Here is a 22,819-nt window from a genome sequence, read left to right as displayed (position 1 = left end):
CGGGACCAGCTGAGGCTCATCCTGGGGGACGTTGGCCTTGCTAACCGGTGGATGCAGCAACGGCATTCTGGGTCTAGGTCGATGAAGCACGTTCTTTGGTTTTTCTCCTCCATTAAGTTCAGTCCCAGAGCTAGGAAAGGGTCACAAAGACRAACGATCTGGTGCAGTATTGTACTTCCAAGCTAGCTACCATAAAAATGTGGGAAAGATGCTCCGTAGAGCACCGACCCAGGAGCCTGGCTGCAAAGCCCAGCTGCTTCAGCTGGATTCTCTCAGTTGTGAGGATTTGTTTATATTTCAAGTGATGGGTTTTCTTCTTTTTTTCCTTCTTTCGAGCTAAAGTTCTTTCTAGCATGTTCAAAGACCAGGTCTGTTAATCAAGGATATGCAGAAGTTTTCCCATGGCGGAAACAAGTTCTGTTCCTTCAGTCTATCCTCCGGACAGATGGGCTGTTGCCTCTTTTCCCTTTCCCTCCAGGTCAAGAAAAATTAACTGCCTTAGAGCTTGGAGGCATCCGTGTGGCGGTGCTCGGGCGTTTCGGGGCGAGCGCTGGTGCCCCGCGACGCGCGAGGTTGAGGTGGGTCACCAGCGTGGCCCCACGCGAGAGCAGAGCCTGGCTCTGCGCTGGCTACCCGCTGCCCCGGCCCCGTGTAGCATGGGCTGGCGAAAGGGGTTTTCAAGACCCAGTTCTCTTAATTGCTCTGGCCGACGGTGCGGCTGGGGGAGGCGGAGGTAGGGGCTGCCGAGCCGCTGCGAAATATCCCTTCTCCTTTGACTCTTCTACTGTAATTCTCGCTTTTATTCCGGCACAAAAATGACTCTATTCCCCAGTAACTRCTCCGTTCTCAAAGCATGGTAATAATTTCTGTAGCAAAGCAATTTTTTTTCCCCCCGGCTCRAAGCCTCGCAAAAGGAAGATATACTGCCGCCGTTGCAGAGGGATTGTCCTTGCGCGGCGGCGCGGCGGGTGACCGTGTCTGTGCGTGTGTGCGATCCCCCGAACTCCCGCCAGCAGAAATGAAYGGGCCTCGCAAACTGGCCTTGCTTAGCTGCAGAATTGCCCTTCCGCCAGAACGCCCTGGGGTTAAAAGCCAAGTACCGCAACTGGTAAGTCTCAACATTTTTTTGGTCGTTTTAAATGAGAAAGCAGGCTGCGTTTGCACRGCCCGGGGAGATGATCGAGTGCCCATGGGGTGTGTGTTTGTATACATCTAAGCATTCCTGACCTCATCCAGTTTGCAAATTATGATTTCCCTCCCACCAGGAATTTTAAGMCGTACTTTGAAAAAATAATAAATGACAGATTCCCTTTTTTATTTGCTTCCCGAGCTTCGGGTACACTCCGCTGCCAGAGTTTCTGCGGAAACCGAGAGGTCTATAAACATGCGGTCTTGGTCGGACGGAAGCAGGAATCGAGCGGCTTTCCCCCMGCGCTGGCAGGTGTTGTGGGACCGGAGCTGCCCGAGCCGAGAGGACCGGAGCCGCGGCCACCGGTGCGACAGGCGAGCGTCTCCGCGCTGGCCCGGCTCTCCGACCCTGGCGCCAGCTGCTCCGAGCATAGCTCGGGCCCCGGTCAGGCAGAGGGGACAAGCAGCATCCGTCGTGTTTCTGCACGTCACCCAGGAATGCACGAGCCTCGGACCCGGCGCCGGAGACGACCYTCCGCCCTGGTGAGAGCGGCCCGGCCCGGTGCGGTGTGGTGCTTCCCGCGGGCGCTCACAGGTTTTTTCACCATCCATCGGCGGGGAGGTGGGAGCTGACACCAGCTGCGGGCGAGTCCCTCAGTCTCCCCGTGGGCTCGCGCAGCGCCTCCAACGCCAGCCTGGAGACGAGGAGCAGTAATAATCCTCAGTGACTGCCGGCCATAAAGTTAAGGGTTTTTCCTTGASTACTCTCTTAATTACAGGGAATGAAGAACTTGAAATATCTTTTCACAGTCTTATGTTCACATTTCACTCTAGAAATCTCGCTTTATGGCAGCTTTGCACCCATTTCAACAGCCACGAAAATCATTTACTTCCAAGTGCTTCCTTCATGTAAAACTAAGGAAACCGGATTAAAAAAAAAAAAGAGGTTCCGTAACGTTACAGAGGGCTCGAGAGCAGCCGAGGAGGAGAGCGGGGGACCTAGTGCAGGGCCGCTCTGCGCTGGCGCGTTGCGGAGGCGATGCACAGCACCTGGCTAGCGGGTCACCAGCGCAGAATCCAGGCGATGCCTTCGCCTTCCCGCCGGCATTTCTTGGCCGTACTACCTTTTATTCCCTATTTTGCAGCCTGGGGTCATTTCCCAGACACCAAGCACTAGGTAACTTTCCTGTTCCCCGGGAGCACGGAAGCGCCTGGCGGAAACGCCCCGGGTTTCCCGGCCCTGCGGCAGGACGTCGCAAGCGGTTGCGGCGCCCCGCGGCCGGCGTCGCCTGCTCTCCTCCGGGAGCGGGAGGGATTTTCCTCACCTCCGCGTTTAATTACGCGGGTCGGAAGCTGCGCGGACGTGCCGGCGCCCGACCCCTCCCTGCGCGCTCTGTGCCATCTGCCGCGGCCGCGGCACCGCGCGGTGCTTTTCACGCGCCGCTGCCTCCGCTGGATGCGCGGCCCTCATGGGGCTCTTTCCCCCCCGCTTAGGTCTTTGGAAAGGAAATTAAAAAAAAAAAAAAGAAGAAGAAGAAAAAACACGAATGGTGAAAAGTGCTGCGCGCTGCCCTTTTCCTTTTCACTTTTTAAGCCTTTTAGCGTACAGTTTTCCAGCAATTTGACGGAAAATTGCCCTGGAAGAAAGAAACAAAAATCTGTCTTATTTTTTGAGACAAAACCCCCCACGCCACACAGGCAGCTGCAGCGGGTTTCTCTCGCAGGCGGCTGATGTAATGGCTTTGTCAGCCAGCGCCGCGATGAATGCAAACCCGGACCCCAACGCCGGCCAAGCTTTTGATGAAACTCAGAAGGTTTCTGGTGCAAGCGACCGCAGAAAAGGAACTCAGGCCGGTGGTTTTGTCATGCAGATCCTGGTTTAAGCGAAGTGGAGATGAAAACGCTCTCCTGGGGTAGCCGGGGGAGCCGCCGGGCTGGCGGCAGAGAGGGGAAGCGCCGCGCGTCGCCTCCCGTTCTTGGCCCCCACTTCCCCCATCCTAAATAGGATAAAGCCGGACAGAGGGATGGTGCTGGGCAAAGGGGGCGGCAAGGAAATGCGGAGGGGAGGGCAGGTAGCGATGGCTCCCAACGAAGGGCGTCAACGGCTCCGGATGCGCCACCGTTGGCGTCTGTGTGCCCGGCTTGGGAACGGCTGGGTGACGGGAACGCCGCTGCTTTCCGCCTGGAACGGTGCTGTGGAGTCGCTTTTATTTCAAAAACGTGACCTTCAACCACGCCGTTGGGGCAGGATGGTTAACGTGAAATGCTGAAATGTGCTTTTCTAAGGTTTTTTTTTTGCATATTTATTCATTTGCAATGGCGTGTTTATGAAAAAGCAGTGCCAGCCGCCCTGGGAACGCGGACTCGGCACCGCTGGCACCTCCACCCGGGCCGGGCCGCGCCGGGGCTCCCCCGTCCCGCGAGCACCGGCATCCCGGACACGTGGGAAAAAGAGATAGGGAGCACGGCTGCAGGTGCTGGGGTGGCGCCGCTTGGACGCGTTCCGGCCTCCAGAGATAAAGTCGCTCCCGTTGCACGGTGAGATGAACGTCAAGGGGCTTCGAAGGGAAGAACTGCCGAAAACCGCGAAACGACCGAGAGGCGAGGCTTGGCTGCTCTGATCACTGAATTCGCTGATAGGAGCTGTAAATGTTACTGCAGTCGTTTGTAGCCGTCCCGGTCYGCGGAGGCGCACGGGGAGCCGAGCCCGAGCCCGTCCCGGGGCGGAGGAGCCCGCTGGCACGGCGGGGTTCGAACAGCTCGCCCGCGTTAGGGATTATTGAGGCAAAACCTGATGGTTTTCACCACTAGGGTTTTTTTTCAATGCAGGGAATAACTTGCGCACGGGGGTGATAACGCGGCGTCATTTCTATAAAGGAGCTTTAAATTATGACTGAGGAGTCCTGGGGATAAAACGCCGCACGCTGCCAGCGACGGGTCGCGTAGCGCAGAGCATTAGAGGCCGGAGCGGTGCCATTCGCATCCCGGATGCCCGCGGGAGCGGAGCTGGCCATGCAAACCCTTGTCGGGGACTTCTTCACCGGCACCACAGCCCGATTTGCAAATACAGAGAACGACTTCCTTAAGGCACCGGCGCGGGTATCCCAACACCTTTAWAACGGTTGTTTCTCCATAATGTGGATAGCGTGGTTAGTGCTTCCCAAGTGCAGCAGCAGGTCAGACCCGCCACCCCTCGCTGCCGGCGGGATGCGATCTGTCCCGAAGCCGCTGCTCGGCTCGGAGCGACGTGCCAAGATATAGTTATGAAAGAAAGATGGTTGTTTTGTTCCGGTTTTTCATAGCTAACAGTACGAAAACTCCCAGCGCTGCCTGGTCTGGGTTTCATTAGGCTGCTCTTGCAGGACCTTTTTCTCATGGTATTTCAGCACAGATCGTTTCCAGCCCATTTTACATAACACCCGGCTCTTCTTGGTGCAGGACTCGGCTCCCTTATCCCCACTAATTACAGCTCTGGATGCTCCGATACCAGACTGCGCATCTCCAATTACGTCGCTGAATGCCCAAACGCTTTTGTGTGCGTCTACTGTTAATTGTGGACCGGAAAATAGAGGCCACTTCTGGAGAAAATAGGACAAAGTGGGTTATACCCACTCCCTGATGCGGACCCAGGACTGACACCAAGGACACGCACGGGGGTTTGGGGCATGCTGAGGACGTCCTCTCCCGCGAGCGCTACCTCCGGCAAAGGGCAGCTTCAGCCTCAACTGCCTACGGCAGCGGGAACCACGACACTTCAGCTGGTTCTTCCAGAAAACTGTGTCCTGCTCACGGGTTGTCCGCTATGAAATGGGGACAATGACGCTCAGCTCCAAGGGCTCCCCGGGGAATTTGTTGCTTAACGTTTATGCAATACTGGGGAGATGGAAGCTGCTGGGCTTTAGCACCAGGAGGAGCAGCGAGAGCCGTCGCTCGTCCGCCCCTGCCGGCCCCTCCGGGAGAGCAGCCCCAGCAGCCGAGGCATCCCGGCTCTGCCCAAAGAGGCCTAAAGCTTCCTTATTTGGCACAGAATGGGACAGACACACAGTAAAAAGCAGAGGGCAGGTGTCCCAAATCTGCCCAAAAGTTGGCTGCCACATCAGGAACAGGATGGGGCAACCTGCGGTGACGAGGCGCCCGCCCTAAGGCCACGTCCATGCTGCAGATGGGAAGTTTCTTTTATGCAAATTCCAGAAGATAACAGTGGGAAACACTAAATAAATATAAATCAGTAAGTGTTATAAGGGCTGTATTATAATGAATGACTTSATGGCTCTATAGCCAGAGCCGCAGCGATGGCAGAAGGCATGACATTACAGAAGTTGAATTTGCCATGTGAAGGTCTTCAGGGCAGGATCAAGTTTTCTTCCCTGACGTTGTCAATTCCAGCTGCTCATTCTCTGAAAAGTCCAMGAAAGAAATTAAAAAAAAAATCTATTTATGAGACACGGACCATATACAAGGTATTAGATTTCAATCTAAAAAGGCAGCTGAACCAGACTAACACGTTTGAAGCAGAAATGGTAGATACAGGATGATCTTACATGATGCTACCTAAATTTCAAGTTATAGCAAGCTGTAGATGCTGAGTTTAAAATCTCTGGAAGAAAAGGGCACCAGGAGGGCTTTGCTATCCTTTAATTTCGGTATCACCCATGGGTGACAACAGCAACAGCGCACAGCCTGGGCAGACTTGCAAACTACAGTGGGAAGACCTTCTATGCATCTAATGCCAACAAAGGTACAGATTCTGCATCAAGTTTATTGTTTTAAATTATTTCTGGTAAGGACTATTCTGTTAGYGCAGCATTTCACATAAATTGGCCCATTTTTTCCGTGGTTGTTGTTATGAATAATAAGCACTGCCATTTAGTGCCAAAGAGCTTCAAGCCGAGGCTGACCAAGCCGCGTTGTCAGCACCCACAGTTAACCTCATACTCATGGGGTCCTCTCTGATTATCAAGTTATGTTTGCAATGCAGTTATAAAAGAATATTCAGACATGAACACCACCTAGAGGCAAGACCACTAAATGAAGCTACAAAGATTTATAGTCAAGATGGGCCAAAAAGGGGTTAGAAATATTTCCTTAGCCCCAACAGAGTGAGCATGTGAGCTGAGTATCTAGACCACCTTTCTCCAAACCAATGGTGGTCCCCATCTTACCTTCAGCTAATGCAACATCAGCCAAAGGCAAAACTTAGTAAAGTGGACAGCCTAGCAGTATATATTTAGGGAAAGAGTTCTGCAAAGGGCACAAGAATATGGTGTCCTTTTCCTCCTGTACATCCTTCCTTGCATGAAGAGAAGCGAAGAAGAGCCCATGATTCAACTCCGGTTGAGTCTCAGGGTCCTGGGTACCGGAGGAAACCCTCTCGCAGGCTGCGTTGGCCAAGGCAGTGCTGAGGGACGTGGGCAGTCGCTGCAGTTCTCTACCTGGCCTGAAGGTGCCTGCTGGGCTACTGAGAAATCAAGGCAAGTAGCAGAGGATTCAGTAGGACCTTGCCCTACAGCTAGCCAGTCCATGGCTGGTTTGGTTACATCCACACTGAAGTTACTGCTGTGCAGCTATCGCCGCTGACGGTCAGAGAAACGTGCAGCATTTGAAGTTTCCAATTTTTTCTCTGCTCTTTGGTGACATAAGCGTGGACAGGCTGGGTCAAACCAATGTCCGTATAACCCAGTCTCCTGTTTCCTCCAGCTACGAATGGCAGTAGACTAGAGAAAGGCGGGAGACCAGAGCTGGCGCATGTCTCCAGATGCTCTCCCGGCCTCCAGCAGTTTGCGACTTTGGCACTTCCTGCACTGGGAGAAGCGTCTCTGTACGCAGTAGCCCAAAGGAGCTGCCTTCCAAGAAGTTGTCTGATCACTTATTAAGCCATTACAATTTTGGGGATCTGTTTAGGCAATGAGTTCTCCAGCATAATTACACATTGTGTGAAAGACGTTCGTTCTGCATCTGCCGCTTGGTGGTTTCACTTGGTACCTCTTTGTTTGCTTTGTCTTCCCGTACAAGAGCCACCGGCCCCTATTCACGTTCTCCTTGCCGCTGCATGAGGCTGTGCATCTCCCTCCTCCCCTTCCCCCTTGTCACTCGATTCTTTTCAAGACAAAAGGGTCATTTATTTAATTGCTGCTGGTATTATGTGCTAAAACCCTCCCCTTTAAGAGTTAATTACACTTGTTAATTGTTTTAATTACTCCTAGGGTAACGGTCCAGGTATAGATGAGGACCCCAGCGGGCTACATACTCTGTAAAGGCAGAGCAGAAAAGGCAGCGTCTGCTCCCCAGCGCTAGCGTTCGCGCAGCTCGCCGCCTAACCAGGCTCGAGCAGCAGGGGTGGTGAAACCGGAGCAGGGGGRGCCTGGCCCAGATTTGCACATTTCTGTTGGCAGCACGGAAAGATGGATGGGAGGGAGCCTCCGGGGAAGGCAGCTCTCGCAGGATTTCCCGGCGACGGGCCTTTGGAGGCGCGGAGAGGCTTGGCTCTGCTTTCTCCGGCTAGCAAAGACGCCGCTTTCCGTGCAAAAGGGAAGCGAGCCTTGACTGCGGAGTGCGGCCAGCACCTCTGTGAAGGTCGATAAGGTTGTCCTCAGGAAGAAATCAGTTCAAGCAAACGTTCGGCCCTGGCTGGAAAGACATGGCTTAGTCCTAGGATTAGCCAGGACCTACTCCTAACTATAACATGTCCTGTGCCAAGGGGAACAGCAGCCCTCGTATTAGTAAAGCCAGAAGAGTCATTTGTCTAAAGAGGCTGGTGTGGTCTCGCAGAGGAGCCTCTGCCAAACCTTGTAGTAAGGGTGAAACCTGATCGTTGTTGCAGCCTAAACCTTCGCTGCCACCTCTTTCATCTTGCCGGGGGAAAACAAACAGAAGAGATCAGGAAGCTTTGTGGCCGAGAAGTTTCACATCTGGTTTTAGCTCCAAGGTATGTGCTTCCACCCCCTCCCCGCACTGTTAACCCTAAACAAACAAAAAGCCCAGCGACTTTCTGGAGCTCAGTGCTTGGACAACCTACAAGCAGCTTTCATCCAGCATCCCAGGCGGGTGCTAACCTTCATCCCTAATGAACGCCACGCACCTCCCCTCACTGGAAGCAGATGTTCTGAAGGATCAGATAAAAAGTCCTGCCCTCAGGATAGGCAGGAGGTACCTGCATCRAGCAGCCTGGATACCCGGACACCGGGAGGAAGAGGCGCTTTGTGCCTGCACTTGGGACATGTCTCAAACCTGGGGGCGATTCTGAGGCTTCTTTGGGAATTTTCCCCTGGACATGCGCTGCCTGAGCATGTGCCCCTTGCCGTGGCGGTGCGGTCGTTGCGTCTGTCCTAGAGGAAGTTCAGCCTCGGCTCTGCTTCGGGAGAGCATCACCGAGGAGCAAGCAAAGCGCTGCTCTCCCGGGGAGGACAGCCATCATGGCCATCATCTGCTCTACCTGGTGGAGGCCAAGGTTGAGAAGTATTTCAAGTCCAGCTCTTGGTGCCCACCACCACACTGAGGTGCAGGGATGGCACACATGACAGACACCATTTCATCTGAGTCATTAAAGCCAATAGGCAAATGCAAGTGCTAACAGGATGCCAACAAGACCGAAACYGGCCTGTCACCAAGGCAAGGAGCCAAGCTAAGCTCTGAGAAAAAAGCAGGGACTCCAATCTTGGTCTGCCACGGGCAGGAAGGACGAGCTGGCTGACGGGCAGCACTTCCTTGCCCCGTGCGCATTTGGCTCCGGCGATCGTGAGGACTAAAGGGCACCAGCCGAGCAGGGGCTGCTGCGCAAGGAAGCCCTCTCCTGTGCACCGGGGCAGGTGCCTCAAGAGCATCCATGAAAGCAGCTGCTCAGAGAAGCCCTCAGCATCGGCAGCCGGGCGCTCACCCACCCAGCGCCGTTTCCGTTCTCCAGCAGCAGCCGCCGGAGCCAAACCCTCCTTCCTGCTCCTGAGGAGCATCATGTAAGACATGTCACCGTTTCCAGTGAGATGAACCTGGTTTAAATCTCGCCTTACCGCTCTATTTTTAGGCTTCAATACTGCATTTTTGTCTGGGTTATTTATGCTGCCCCCCCCCTTCTTTAAGAACGTCTGGAAACATTTAAGATGTGTTAGAAGTGCCTTTGAGAGCTTTACGGTGTCAGTTTGATTTCTTCTCCTTTAGAAACAGAGCTTTCTAATTTGTGATTTTACCCTTTTTGTGTCACATAAACATTTACTTCATTTCACTTATTTCAGGTGTTGCCTGCACCTTAAGTTCACTCTAACGCATTTAGACATCACTCATGCATTTCCGTGGGACCCGTTTCAAGCAATTCCTTCATTTGCATCAAACATGGAAGGCGGCGGCAGCGTTTCAACGCTGCACGATCCTTCCCCGTGGGCCCCCAGCTGTCCTCTCCCACCGCATGGGCAGAGGTGCCTGGAGAGGGGCCGGCGGAGGGTGCGGGAGCAGCACCCTGCCCCTCTCCTGCCTCCTTCTTTGAGATGGCGCAAGCCCRGCTGCCACCTACTCTCGCCATGAAGAGCAGGGGACCGCGGCAAAACAAACCCCAGGGACGCTGCCACCTGCCTTCGCGCTCTCTTGCAACCAGCTCCCCTCTCCGCAGGGCGCTGGGGCAGCCTCTGGCCAGACGCCACGTCAACGTTGTTCTCTCCAACTGAGAGCGGMTCCTCAGCGGTCCTGTCGCGGTGGCCCAAGGGCTGTTCTCAGCTCTCCGGTCCCATCGCGGTGGCCYGAGAGGTGTTCTCTGCTCTCTGGGTCCATCCCTGGGATCAGGTTTCAAGCAGGAGCTCCCAGGCCAGCGGTGGGTGAGGAACGGCACCGCTGGGGCAACCAGAAAGAAGAGCCATCGKTTTCTAGCCAGGGGATTCAATTTTCTTTCTGCTTCTTTTCTTTTTCTCATTTTAACAGGTTATTTACCCTCTTTTTTATCACAAGGACCTCATTGTGGATGTCATTTTCTGCTGATTTGTGGCAGCCTTGACATTTCTCTCCTGTTATTCCCTTCGTACTGCTCCAACACATTGCCCTGATGGACACCAGGAAGCAGGGAAAGGCCCTTCCTCTTGCTTTCATCCCCCCACTTTCCAGGATGCTGAGGAGTGTTTTTCTAGGCCATTCATTTTTCTGACAAAGCAATAAGGCAAACACTTTTCCAAGTTCTGCTGAAGCCGCTGCAAGAACATGTCATTCCCGTTATTGCAAGGAACGGGAATTCTCAATACTTTCGCTGAAACTCCATAGGCATCCTGAAGCAAACGCAACCCCACGCTGCACGAGGAGACTACAGCAGAAGTTAGGTCATGAATCTCATTAATGTACCAAACCTGGCAAGATGTGCCATGTACGCTGGCACTGTCTTAACACAGAGGTCTCCTTTGCATGTGAGATTTAATGATTTGCAGGTTTCCTGTWTAACAGGTAACAGCGTCAGGAGTACTCACAGCCTGCTGGTTGAGCAGCAAGCAAGGTTTGTCGGATAGTACCTCAAACTGCAACAAATATCTAAAACATTATGGCCAGCTGCACTGCCTGTTTGCACCAGGTTTCAATCTAAAATGCAAGTCCACAGCTCTACACACATCCCGTCCAGTAACTCAYGAGCTGTACTGGTATTTTACCATTGCAAGTTGTTGCCAACCTCACTTTAAATCTATTCCCCTAGCTAAAAAGTGTTGCACCACTTCAGGACCATCACTGTCTTCAGACTCATGAATACATTCATAAGGTTTTTAATTGCTGTTACTGATAACCGAACTCCCGCAGTCAATTTCTTCCAGCAACTCTATGAAACTTCCAAAATCGGCATCGAAATAGGCAAACGTACAGTTTTGGTGCCTGGAGCACTGCTGAGCAGGCTGCCGAGGCTCTCCGTGAAGGCAGGGTTTCTTCGTGTCCTCCAAATGAACCTGAACACCAGCTACACCCAACTGACCAGCCAGCGGAAGACTTTTCTCCCTTTGAAAGCTCCCACTTGCGATTAACCATAAACTAACCAAAGCCTGTGAGCTGAAGCGGAGTTAGCTTTTGATTCAGTGTCCAGACACCAGGCCCCACAGCCGAGGAGGATTTGGTAGGAAGAAGGTAATATCTATTTAGTTGTGCAACTCACCCAATGCGCAGAAAAGTTCTGAATATGAGCAGGTAGGTTTGTCTGAAAAGTTCTCCATTTTCTGTGCTTATTTGAAACAGGAATCTGATGTAACAATAGTTAAAGAATTAAGAACAACTCTCACACTGGCACTAAAAGAGGAAAAAATGAACAAAACCAACCACTCAATTAAATGTTTCTGTATAACAATCTGAATACTAAAATGGGGAAACATGACCTGACATACAGAATGACTTCAATTGGGGTATGACAGGCTGATTATACCTTGGCATATGGACGAGTCCTTTGCTAGGAAGAAAATATCGGTCATATTCATAGTGTCTGCTATTATTTAAATTACAATGTTTGAAACACTAAGTGACTGGAGGCCACAAGTGAAGAGAAATGGTTCAATGTTACCAAGGTTTGGAGAGCGAGCTCACCTTCCTTGCTGAACTAGATTTGCTATTTTAATGCCCTTTTAGAGAAACCTTTGTGTGTGTGTGGGGGGGGATATTGCATGTATAAAACATTTTATTCCAATATGCCTTTTCTCCTTGAACCAGCATAGGCCCACTGGTATTTCTTACCRCCTTCAAGCGGCATTCGGTCAGACCTCACGACTGATTGCATGATGTGTCCAAAGCACACCGCTGTGCTTGTTAGTGATCTTTTATCATTCAAAAGCAGGCTAAATTCAGTAAAGAATTTTTATGTGTAAAAATTTCAGGATGACATCTGAAGTACCCCTAGATCCTCTCCAGACTGGGAGTGTTGAGAAGCTCCTTGGTTTTACTGTTATCCTGTATTTTTCAGACACTGACCTATGCATGGCATAGGAGATAATCCTAAGGGAGAAGAGAGACAACAAAACACATGTACCTTAGCCCAGCCGCCCTACAATACTATTTTATCACATTTCCAGCAAAAAGCTACAGAAAGATGCGTGCGACATATTATTAAAAATCCTAGTACCACAGCAACCACATACACTGACAAGAAGTAGCAACATTCAGCTTCCCGTTCAGCTTCTCGCACATCACCAGCTCTCAGCTCCACGGGATGTAAAACACCCCCGTTTCCATCAGACGGGGATTCTAGCTACGTCTCTCCACCAATTCTCACTCCAGGAGAGAAACGATAAGAGTATGCCTGAAAGTCACCGTGTCTAGGTGGTGTTGGATTAAGGGAATACACTGCAACGGAAAAGGCCCCTAAATGCTCTCTCACCTTCTCTGCTGAGGAAGATCTAGCTCAGTTAACCCCGATGATTTTATACAGCAGCTCTACAGAATGAAAGGCACAGCAGGAATAAAAATCCCCAGTGCTTTAGGTCTTGAAGATTAAATCCACATTAAACATCATGTAGCAGCCAGTGCCCTGGGGTACTGATCCTGGAGCACACATTTAATACGCTCAGCGTAAGACACTGCACTGAGACAGAGTGAGATTTGGGGTTTGAGATAAAATATGCAAGCTCTGGGTATTTCACATTTCTGGGTTGTGAAACAGTCTTATGCAAAAGATAAAGTTTCTGCATTGCAGACATTTTTCTTGCTATTAAATATGTGATGTATTTGGTCATCAATGTGAAGAGACTTTATATAAAAGGAGGTTTTAAGAGGAAGATTTGAAGTGTCCTTGATAAAGCTACATGGAATAGCTGTAGTAACAAAATAAGATTAGGTAAAAAGCACTATTAAAACTCCACTTAAATACTGTCTAACTGTCATTTCCCAAAATAATGAAGCTGTCACTAATTGGGAAGCTCATTGCATTAACGTAAAGCACTTCTGTACATCTACTTGCATCATGCTAGGGGAAGCTGAATGAGTCCAAGAAATCATTTTATAAGTAACACATTTTTAAATAAGAAAACTATAAACTAGTTATGGAAGTTATGGAAGCGTGCACTTGAACCAGTACTATGAGCATTCCCCCAGTGTACCAGGAAACTAGTTTACGCTATTAARAGTTTGATGTAAGCATGATAGTCTCTAAGCTTCTGTGAGGTGGCTTGTGCAGTATTTCTAAGAGGAAACCCCCGAGTCACATTCAATTAATAGGCACACAAAAGAAAACTAGACTATACCGTCTATAATTTATAATAACATCTATAATGCTTAAGACATATTTGACAATACCAAGTAGCTCACTTCTACTTGAGTAAGTAACACAGTTTTCAAGCTAAGCTTTTGCCTGAAAACACTGGCTGCAGTTCCCAGCTGGTGCAGGTTAGCGCGTTTCCCCTGAAGTCAATCTATTGCCATTCCATCTGCAGAGAAGCTAGCCGTAAAGTAGCATTTGTTTACACACCTGAAGAAAGCAGAGGCATTTAGCATGGTACGGGCTCAAAGCTTTCTAGCTGCACTGGTTCTCCCAACCTGAAGGCCTCTACTACTCTGCAGGAATTTGACTGCTTTCCAGCAGTACATGTTTGCAGCACAAGCAACAAACCACAATCAGCTTTTGAGGAGTCTTTTTTATTAAGATAAATCCAGCAAAATTCCTAACAGTGGGTACATACAACCAACCTGCCCTTTTAAAAGAAATGTTTGTATTTCATTTAAAAACATGATTACACTTTTATTTATTTATTTTTCAAAACTGACAAAATAAAATTACATTTGGGAAACAACAGATTTCCAGCTCTTAGGTTTTTCATGAAAATATCTCACCTTCTTTATAAAAGCAACCCACAGAACCACTGGAATGTTTAACACAGTTATTTGTTTTGAGACCTCCCCACTTTAAGAAACCATACAACACATACAAGGGTAAAATTAAAATCTGAAGTCTGTAAGCATGACTTACACAAAAAGGGACACACTGACAGAAGTCAAAAGCTACCACCACTTATTCTTTCCATGTACCATACAAACTATTACAATCACAAAATTTAAAAACAATGATTTTTTTTTTGTTTTGTTTTGTTTGTTAGGGATTTATTTCCCAAGTAACCGAGATGAAGATGTTCCATAATTAAATTCATGCTAAAAAAACCTGCATTTATAAAATAGTTGATAAAAATATTCCTCTCTGTTAACAATACAGCATGGAGGTACGGATACCAAATGATGGAGATATAGGGCAGGGTTAACATTACTCGGACTTGGCTTCCTTATCATCAGATGCTTCAGCAGCTGGTGCCTATAAAAGTGTTTGGGAAGAATAGATATATTATTTTTAATTCTAATCGGATTCCATTCTAACAAGCATCAAAGAGAGACTAGCTTGTAAGCACACACGGACAAACATTTTATGTAGCTAGACAAGAACGCACAGCTACTGCAGAAAATATTAATACAACAAAGTGTTGGTTGATAATTCTTGAAATTAAACACAAAAGAGTATTAATCAATGATCAAGTTAATACTGGAATGTTAAAAAACAAAGAGGCAGAAGTTTGGAACATAGATTAGATTAAGATCAATCATATGCTAGGCAAAGTTGAAGTCCTCATCTCCATAATCACAGGGAAGTATAAGAATTACATGTAAAACTGTGATACTTGTCTATTGTCCAAACTTCAAGGAAAATGGTTCTCACCCCTGTTTTCTATAAACATATCTGCTATTAGTTTTTAAGTCAACTCATCAAAATTGCAAAGCTCCTGTCAAAGATACTTTGAAGTACATTAGCCCCATATTACTTTTTAGCAGAGAAACTTTTGAATTAGTTTTAAGAATGAAAGAATAAGTTACCCATTAACCTTATAATGATACTCAACACATGAAGAGAGATCACTTAATCAAAAGCAACAGAGAGCGCAACAGGCTTGTCTATCCCTAAAACAGCAACGGGGGCCTGTAGCAAACATTGCACTTCTACTATTAGCAAGAAATCTGCCAGGAAAAGGCCATAAGGAGATGACTGAAGTTTGTGGCTAGTCCTAGAAAACAGTAGCTCTTAGGTAAGTAGTTGATGCAGTGAGAACCTGTAAGAAAGAGGCTTGTAGATGAAGAGACAAGACCAAGTTTTATTTCGCAGAACTTTTGTTGAATTGTTCTGACGCGAAGAATTGTTTTAAAGAATTGTGTAAAACTTAAGACCAGATTTCTGGCACAGAACCAGCCCGTGCTGAGCAGAAGAGGCAATCCAGCAGTCCAGAGAGGATATGCAAAGTCAGCTCAGGGCTGGAGAGCAATCCTACTGAGCTCTATTGTTCCCCAAATATTCTGCATTGCTCTTGTGCCAACCCAGGCAGGGACCCTAGGATACCACAGACCACCTGTGGAAGGGCTCTACCACATAGCAGGGATGTGTCTGAAGGAGAACGCTATTCTTGCAGGCTCCCTTTGAGAGTTGCCCTGCGCAGACACTGCAGCTGATCTGTCTTTACATGAGGGCAGTGAAACACACCACCTTCTGACAGGGAGGCCCAATCATTAGTTCCTGCAGATGCATTACCAATACATCTGTGTTTACTCCCACGTTTACTGTAGCTAAAGTACCTCATTAGTTTTGGTATCTCCATTTTCAGAGTGGTTTTCTTCTTTAGCATCCTCTTGTTTAGTTTCATCTTTGCCTTTGGCTCCTTTCTTCCCTTTTGTTGCTGCTTTTTTGTCCTCCTTTTTATCATTTGCTGCTTTTTCTTTCTGTTAAGAAAGCAGACCATGATATCGTAAATATGATTTCCACCTTTTACATCTGCGTATGCACATTCTCAACTCTAAAGCTGTCTGCACAACCTGCTTCTGCTCACTGAACTTCCCGCTGACAAAGATGAGGTGAAAGTTTCTATGGAGAAGTACTTTCCCTTCTATTTTGCTCTGAATGTGCTACTGGGAAGTACATAATATAAAAGCAATCATGGCTGGGGTTAAAAGAATTCCCATTTTAAATAGGCTTTCAATTAAATTAGCTAAAAAACGTCAGAGTTGAACTGGCCCGTAGTTCTGCTGTGCTGCTGAAAGGCATACCAAAGAACAAAAAGAACATGTGCAACCAGTGGAAATACCAGAACACTTCAGATGTGCTATTAATGCCGATCTAGAAAAGTGTAAGGAAGCTGAAGGACCTTCCCCTCCCCTGCCAGAAATATTCCTTACTATAATAAACCATGTACATGGTACACAAGTCGGGGCTCAACAGCATCACTTCAATAACAAAGGAAACTTTGCAGTTATTATTTAAGTGCAGTTTCTTATATGGCTGATCAGGCTAAATCAAAACAAAACTCGATGCTACAGCTTCTGTAGTAACAGTTTTCTATATGGTGGGGTCAAATCCTGACCCCTCTACARCATCAAGACTCTCCTTAGCTTCACTTCTCAGGATCTGCCTCTTGCTGCCAATAACTGCACTAGGCAAACTAGCTTGTTCCTTGCGTGGTTAACCTAGCGCCCAATAAAGGGACCGTAAATATCTGCAAATTACTAGTCGCAGGTAAGTGGAGATAAACAGGTAGTTACTAAATCATATATATATATATTCTCTGGAGATGGAGTTGCCCTAATGACTAGAAGTTATAAAAACAAACAAACAAAATACAAGGCCTGGGAAGATAGCTATCACAGTAACACCGGCACCGAAGCATCGCAGCGCCGTTTGGCAGTGCCGAAATTCGGAAGTGCAGCGCTGCTGCGGCAGGGGCTGCTCCCTGCCACCCGAGCGAAGCCTCGAAGGCACGCGCAAGCCGTCCGCCGCGAAGGGCTCCTCCAGCGGCGCCGGCGCGCTCCGGATTCACGAGCACGCGTCAGTCACGTGCTCTTCCAACATAAGCCACAAAGGATTTGTAAAGACTTGGGACTGTTTCAAGAAGGGTATCTTCTCCCTCATCCCGTTAAAAAAGACAACAAATACTGACAGAGATAAAATTGTAATTTTCGGTAGCCCGCTCTTGGCTGGTAAAGCCCCTCTTTAAAAAGGATTCCAGAGGAGTCGCCAGGAACTGGCTTCCCCGAGACGGCTCTGAACGGGGAGGAAGCCTCCTGCACCGCACAGCGGGGAGGGAGGATCCCCGGATCTCTGCTCCGTGCGGCACCATCCAGGGCTTTGGGGGACAAACCTAAGGGCTATTCTGTAAGGGATCAAGCCTTCTTCCACAACCAAATGAGTCCAGGAAAAAATACCCAAGGAGATACTGTTATTTTTCAATTCCTGAGCTTCTTCCATCCTCTTAGCTAGTTCTGAGAGGTATCACCAAGCCAATACCATTTTAATAATTTTTCCAGAATAATTTTTCCATACTGATGGCAATATCAATACAGCAATAAGGTCATGTGTTTTATACAGTATTTCATTTTTTCCAGCTTTTTTTTTTTCAATACAGATAAGTTTAAGAGGATGAAATCTATTTTTGCACACAAAAAACATTCAAAGAACCTGAAGGTTGCCAAGTTAAGCATTTGGGGGAAATAAGAATTAAAGATGCCTGCACAATTCCTGTTACATCCCCTTTTGCACAGATACTGATCTAGTATCAGATAGGAGTTTCTGAGAGTCAAAAATGCAGCTTCAGTGTCCTGGCTTCAAATCAGCACCTTAAATACAAGAGAAGAAACTCCTGCCAGGCCCCACGACCCCACGCGTCGCGCAGTCAGCAAGGAGCCATCCCAGCAGAACTGAGCAGCGAGGCTGCATCGTGCCGCTTATGCGGTAAGGGACCGAATTCCATTTTGACTTCTGAATGCTTACTTTTGCAACTTTAAAATTCTGTCAACACAGGTCTTGTGCATAATCCCTGAGATGTTTCCATGAAAATAAAAAAGGCAAACTTGAAAAAAAAAAAAATCCAACAAAGTGCATCATATGCAACTGCACTGACCTCTGCCTGGGTCATCAGCAGAGGTTGAACTCGGGACCTTTAGATCCCCCAGCCAGCTCGCTCTCTACCACTTGGGCTAAAAGAGCAACTGGCAGCAGTAGGCTCCCATCTTCCAGGGGGACCAGCCACTAGAGGGAGATACAACACACGCTTTGCCAGCAGCTTGCGCCACAAGAATGCKGAGCAGCAGGATTCCTAGGTTCCCCCACCGCTCTGGAACGGGATCTAGCAATCAGGCTGCGCAACTAAGGCGCAGATGTGAAAAGCTTGCTCCGAACACCACTGCGACTGCATAGCTGAGATGCGGGGCCCCCCAAATGGAAAGCGGGGTCCTTCTTGTCCATTCCTCGTGACTTTTTTGCTGTTCCATACAGTAAAATGTGGAGGCAGAGTAGTTTTTGTCATCTAGAAGTCTCTGATGCCATGTCCGATTGCAAGGGCTTTCAAATGTGCAAAGAGGGACTCCTCGCTCTCAGCCAGTCATTCCCTTCTGTAAGTAAATGGTCTCTTGCACTTGTGCTTTGCCCATAAAACCATCCAAAACCATAAAGGAAAACGTATGCTGGGAACAGGCTAAAAAGAATTAGAAAGCTTGTTTTTTCCAGCAGCAAATGCCTGATACAATCTGGATATGTGTAGACAGATCTAACAGAACATGGCAAACGGTGACAGCTGGGAGAGTTGGTGGGAGAAGGGGACACAAAGAAATACCTCATGGATTCCAGAACTGTCCCCTTTTAAATTTCAAGTTTTTTCTCCAAAGCCCAAAGGAGCTTTAAATAGTTTATTTTTTAACTATACTGTCAGATATGTCAATATTTTTGACATCTCCAAAAATAACCAGCCCAAGGAAGTGGATATGTAGAACTTTATCTCCAGTGATTAAAGTTTGATAAACTGAGAACTAACTGAAAACAGTGTCTTTGAATGAAACTGTAACAAGAAACTGTAACTAAAAGCAGTATGTTCAATGCCTTCTCTAACTGAGTCTCTGATCTCTATTCAAAGCATCATTTTCTCTACAATACATTATATGAAACTATAGAATGGCCTTGCAAGGCAAGCAGTAAAGTCTCACCACAACTGATTTAAAATCTGATCAGGTTGCCACATTCCTTCACTAGCAATCGGTAAAAATTATCTTTACATCTTTCAGTTTATTTTAACTCACATAATTCAATCTCAGTGAAAAATGAAATAAAAAAAATGAAGAAACAAAATCATTAGTTATGGACTTTTTTCCCCCCTGTGAACACCTTGAAGAAGAAGAGTATAACTTCAGTTCAAGATATCTGAAATAGTTACCTTAGGTGCTGCCTTTTTGGGCTTTGGCTCCGGCTTAGGCGGAGCAGGTTTCTGTACAAAACAACATAAGAAATATAGAGTCAGACGAACACTATAAATGTTTTAGAAGTGTGTTTGTTACTTTTGAAAATTACTGAAACAAAAACTATTTTCGAGCTGTAAGCCCCATTCTAGTATAAGGCGTAAACATGTCAGAGACAAATTGGTTTGTTTTCTTATCCAAAACTATGTTTCCTCCTGTACGTTTCAGTGATTATGGTACAGACGTTGACTAGCAGTAGTAGGAGAGTCCTTCATCACTATGCCTGAGCATCACTGTCTGCTGTGAGCGCAAGCCTCTGTCAAAGACGAAATGTAACAGTAACATTTGCAGATAACTCAGTGTATGAACACATATCTTAGCGTTCTCTCAAATGAAATACTTCTTTTAAAAAAGTAACCATTATCCACTTGGCATTTCCAAGGTAGCTTAAAAAAGGGTTGAGTCCACTAAATGTCCAGTCTGTAGAAAAGGATGCCAAGCGAAACGGAGTCTATGTGAGACTGTGGCTTTGGGCTGAACCCTACTGCATGAAATACATTTACGCCCTGCAGGTCTCAGTTTACCCAGCCCAGTGGAGCCCTCAAAATCAATGGACAAAGTACAAGTGTAAGGTGAGAGTAGGTAATTTATATAGCTATGAGTAGGCATCTGTAAGGAGAAGACCTACAGAGAACAAATCCATTTGAAACCAATATTCCTTGACTCTGGATACCTGCCGCATGCATCCAGATTGTATGTGAACTAACACAGATGTTCTGTCTCACATGTAATATCTAGAAGTAAGCCTCTGATGTGCTGATACTGAAGACTTGGGAACATGGAGTAAGAATTTTACTTTTAAAYAGTACAATACTCTAACTGTGCCCCTCCACATATTATTGATAAATAATTTCTCTATAATTGTCCCCCAGAACACATATGACATGCAACGTCATATTAAATAAACAAGTAAAGATACTTACAGCGGATAGTCTAGCTGACCTTCTCTTTGGCTGCGTAAAGAAAGATGTGTCAGTAAAATTCACAGAGCATATAAAGCAGCGCTTTCTCAGAACTGTAACGCAAAGTAATATGACGCATACACTATTTCATGATGGCCCATCCCAATTCTAGGTATTTTATGAAATTACGGACCTCATGGCAACAACTTTCTAAAAGCGCAGCTTCATTCAAAGGTTCTCTCTCTATGCTGGCTTCTTTTTGCCATATTGAGGTGGTAAGTGATGAAGTTTCTCTACTTCCAGGTACTGCGCCATTAAACCTCTGTCACTTAGCAAGCGACCATCACTCTGGAAGCTCCCGTCTCTGGCTCCGGAGCGGGAAACGCTGCTGCTGCGGAGCACAGCCTTCTCCAAAGCCGAGCGTGCCGGTTCAGCAGAGCTCCAAGCTGCAGACGGCTTCGCAGCTGGGTCGAAGCTTCCAACGCGCATCTCGCGCGACAGACCAAGGTGCCGGACCATCCCGCACCCGAACGGCTCGTGTTTCGGCCCGCGAGATCCAAGCACACATCAAAACCTGCCCACGCGGCCCGGTGCCACCGCTGACCCTCCCAGGGGCCGCGGCAGCTCACGCAAGACGTCACGGAAGCTCCCGGCRCGAGGGGCGAACCGTGACGCGGAACAACATCCTACCTCCTCCTTTGCCTCGCCTTCAGCTGGAGCCTGCGGAAGAAAAGCGGGAGACCACGTTACCGGCACGTCGTCGCTCTCCGGGGCGTCAAAAACTCAGGCGCCAACCAACGTGGAAGTTTGGGTGGCCACCGCCTCGCCTCATCACCCCCGCGAGGGGCCGCGCCGCCCCGTCCCGTCCCGTCGCCCCGAGAGGGGCCGGGGGAGACGCGAGGCGCCCGCCCGGCCCCAGCGCGCCCCTGCCCCCGGCGCCCGCCTCGCGGACTACGACTCCCACAATGCCACGGGCCGCCGGCGGCGCCGACGTCACGGCGTCGAGGCGTCCCCGCATTTAAAAAGTTCCCGCCAAATTACCTGCCACAACAAGGTCGTTGCCGGCCCCGCGCAAGGACAATGCCCCGGCGGCGCGGCGCGGCGCAGCGCGGCCCCCGCCCCGGGCGGCCGCTCTGGCCCGCTCGGCGCCGCGGCCTCGCCGAGTTCCCCCCTCACCACACACACACACAGACGCGCGCACACAACGGCCAGCTCCGGGCCGCCCGGCCCCGGGAGAGCCCGGCGGGCAGGGGGCGGCCGCGCCGCTCGCGGCCTTCGCAGCGGAGTGGCCGCGCCGCGCAACTGCGCCACGCCGCGCCCGTGAGGGCCGCGCGGGGCAGCTCCGCGCCGCTGCCGCCGGCGCTCCCGCGGCTCAGCGCCGCGCTGGGCGGCCGCGGCCCGGCCCCGCGGCCCCGGGGGGCGGCGGGCGCCTCCGCCAGCGGCGCTGAAGCCGCCGAGGAGGGAGCTCGCGGAGACGGCAGCCAAGCCAAAGTTACTAATTATGGTCGTGAATCCCTTCCCCTCTTTCCTTCAAGGACAGTTTCAAATTCTGCGCCGCCTAATGGCTCCAAATTACCATTGCACAACCATCTGGTATGACAAGAAGTGGGAGAAAAAAAAAAGGAGAACAAAGGCAAACGCAGGAGAAAGAGGCACCGTTTAGACCCAAATCCTCCCAGGGAATGGCCCAATCCGCGCTAAAATGCCCCCGAAGATTAATGGGAAGGTTCTGGTCGTTCAGCCCTGGGCTTTTTGGAGCTCTTGGCGAAGCAGAGCCTTCCGTGCCTAGCGCTGCCTGCCTGTGTTCTCCATAGGGGCAGCAGCAGCACTATGGCTGTTTGTAATCCAGCATGGAGACACTGCTCAGCCTTCTCCTTGCAAACAAAACAGCCCAAAGTGAACTCACAGGCTCCCCTGCTCGCACAGGCGAGCCCAAACACACATTCTAACCACCTCCCTTCAGTTCCAGCTCCACTTTAGGACACACACAGAAAATTAAAAATGCAAAAACTCTACATACACACACACACATACACAAAAATTGCAGTTATCTTTGCAAATGCTTCTTTAATYTCTCCCCTTCGTTCCCCATCTCGCTCCCCTATTTTTTTTTTTACTTACCTTTCTTTTGGGCATAGTTGCACCTTAATAGTTGATTGCAAAATATATAGATATAGATATATATAAAAAATAAATGTAACCACCAAAAAACTGTTTCAACCGTTCTGCAAAATTGCCAAAAAAAAAAAACACGTATAAGGGACCAAGAGTTAATTGCAGCAGAAACTGAACAAAAAAAAATCCCCCCCTCTTTATTGCAAACAGTAAAATACACCAACACGCAACCAAACTGCATGAATGGGGAGCGCGAGATGGGTCCAGCCGGGGAGTGATGGGCGCGGCGGCCAATAGGCGCGCAGGCAGCGGCACGGGAGGCGGGGGACGGGGCTGAGGGGGCGGGGCCGGCGCCGTAGCGCGAGCGACGCTCACACACAGAGAGACGGCGGCGCTACGCTGTCTGCGCAAGGCGGCCGGCCTAAAGCGCGCGGTGA

At 49.0% G+C, this 22,819-nt stretch overlaps 1 protein-coding gene across 2 annotated transcripts; it reads right to left on the bottom strand.

Moving 5' to 3' along the window:
* Positions 1 to 13,671: 13,671 nt before the first annotated feature.
* HMGN5 (high mobility group nucleosome binding domain 5) lies at positions 13,672 to 22,603 on the bottom strand. 2 transcript variants are annotated; one of them, XM_026066354.1, is made up of 6 exons: positions 22,389 to 22,603; positions 20,958 to 20,987; positions 20,289 to 20,318; positions 19,284 to 19,334; positions 15,664 to 15,807; positions 13,672 to 14,359 (listed from the first exon to the last, which is right to left on the bottom strand). In XM_026066354.1, exons 1-6 carry the CDS (start codon positions 22,401 to 22,403, stop codon positions 14,312 to 14,314), a joined length of 318 nt encoding a protein of 105 aa, XP_025922139.1. In that variant the 5' UTR covers positions 22,404 to 22,603; the 3' UTR covers positions 13,672 to 14,311. The 2 variants fall into 2 exon arrangements, with proteins under 2 accessions (XP_025922139.1, XP_025922140.1); XM_026066355.1 differs by lacking the exon at positions 19,284 to 19,334.
* Between the last annotated feature and the right edge of the window lie 216 nt (positions 22,604 to 22,819).

The sequence above is a fragment of the Apteryx rowi genome, unplaced genomic scaffold (genome assembly GCF_003343035.1).
Source record: "Apteryx rowi isolate R43461 unplaced genomic scaffold, aptRow1 scaffold_24, whole genome shotgun sequence".
Taxonomy (NCBI): domain Eukaryota; kingdom Metazoa; phylum Chordata; class Aves; order Apterygiformes; family Apterygidae; genus Apteryx; species Apteryx rowi.
The sequence above is the reverse complement of the archived record's forward strand: the minus strand, read 5'-3'. Positions and strand labels throughout refer to the sequence as shown.

Coding starts and splice junctions, on each gene's coding strand:
- HMGN5 (XM_026066354.1), bottom strand. Junction 15,808..19,283: donor CCAAAAAGGCAGCACCTAAG/GTAACTATTTCA, acceptor CTTTCTTAACAG/AAAGAAAAAGCAGCAAATGA. Junction 14,360..15,663: donor GAGATACCAAAACTAATGAG/GTACTTTAGCTA, acceptor ACACTTTTATAG/GCACCAGCTGCTGAAGCATC.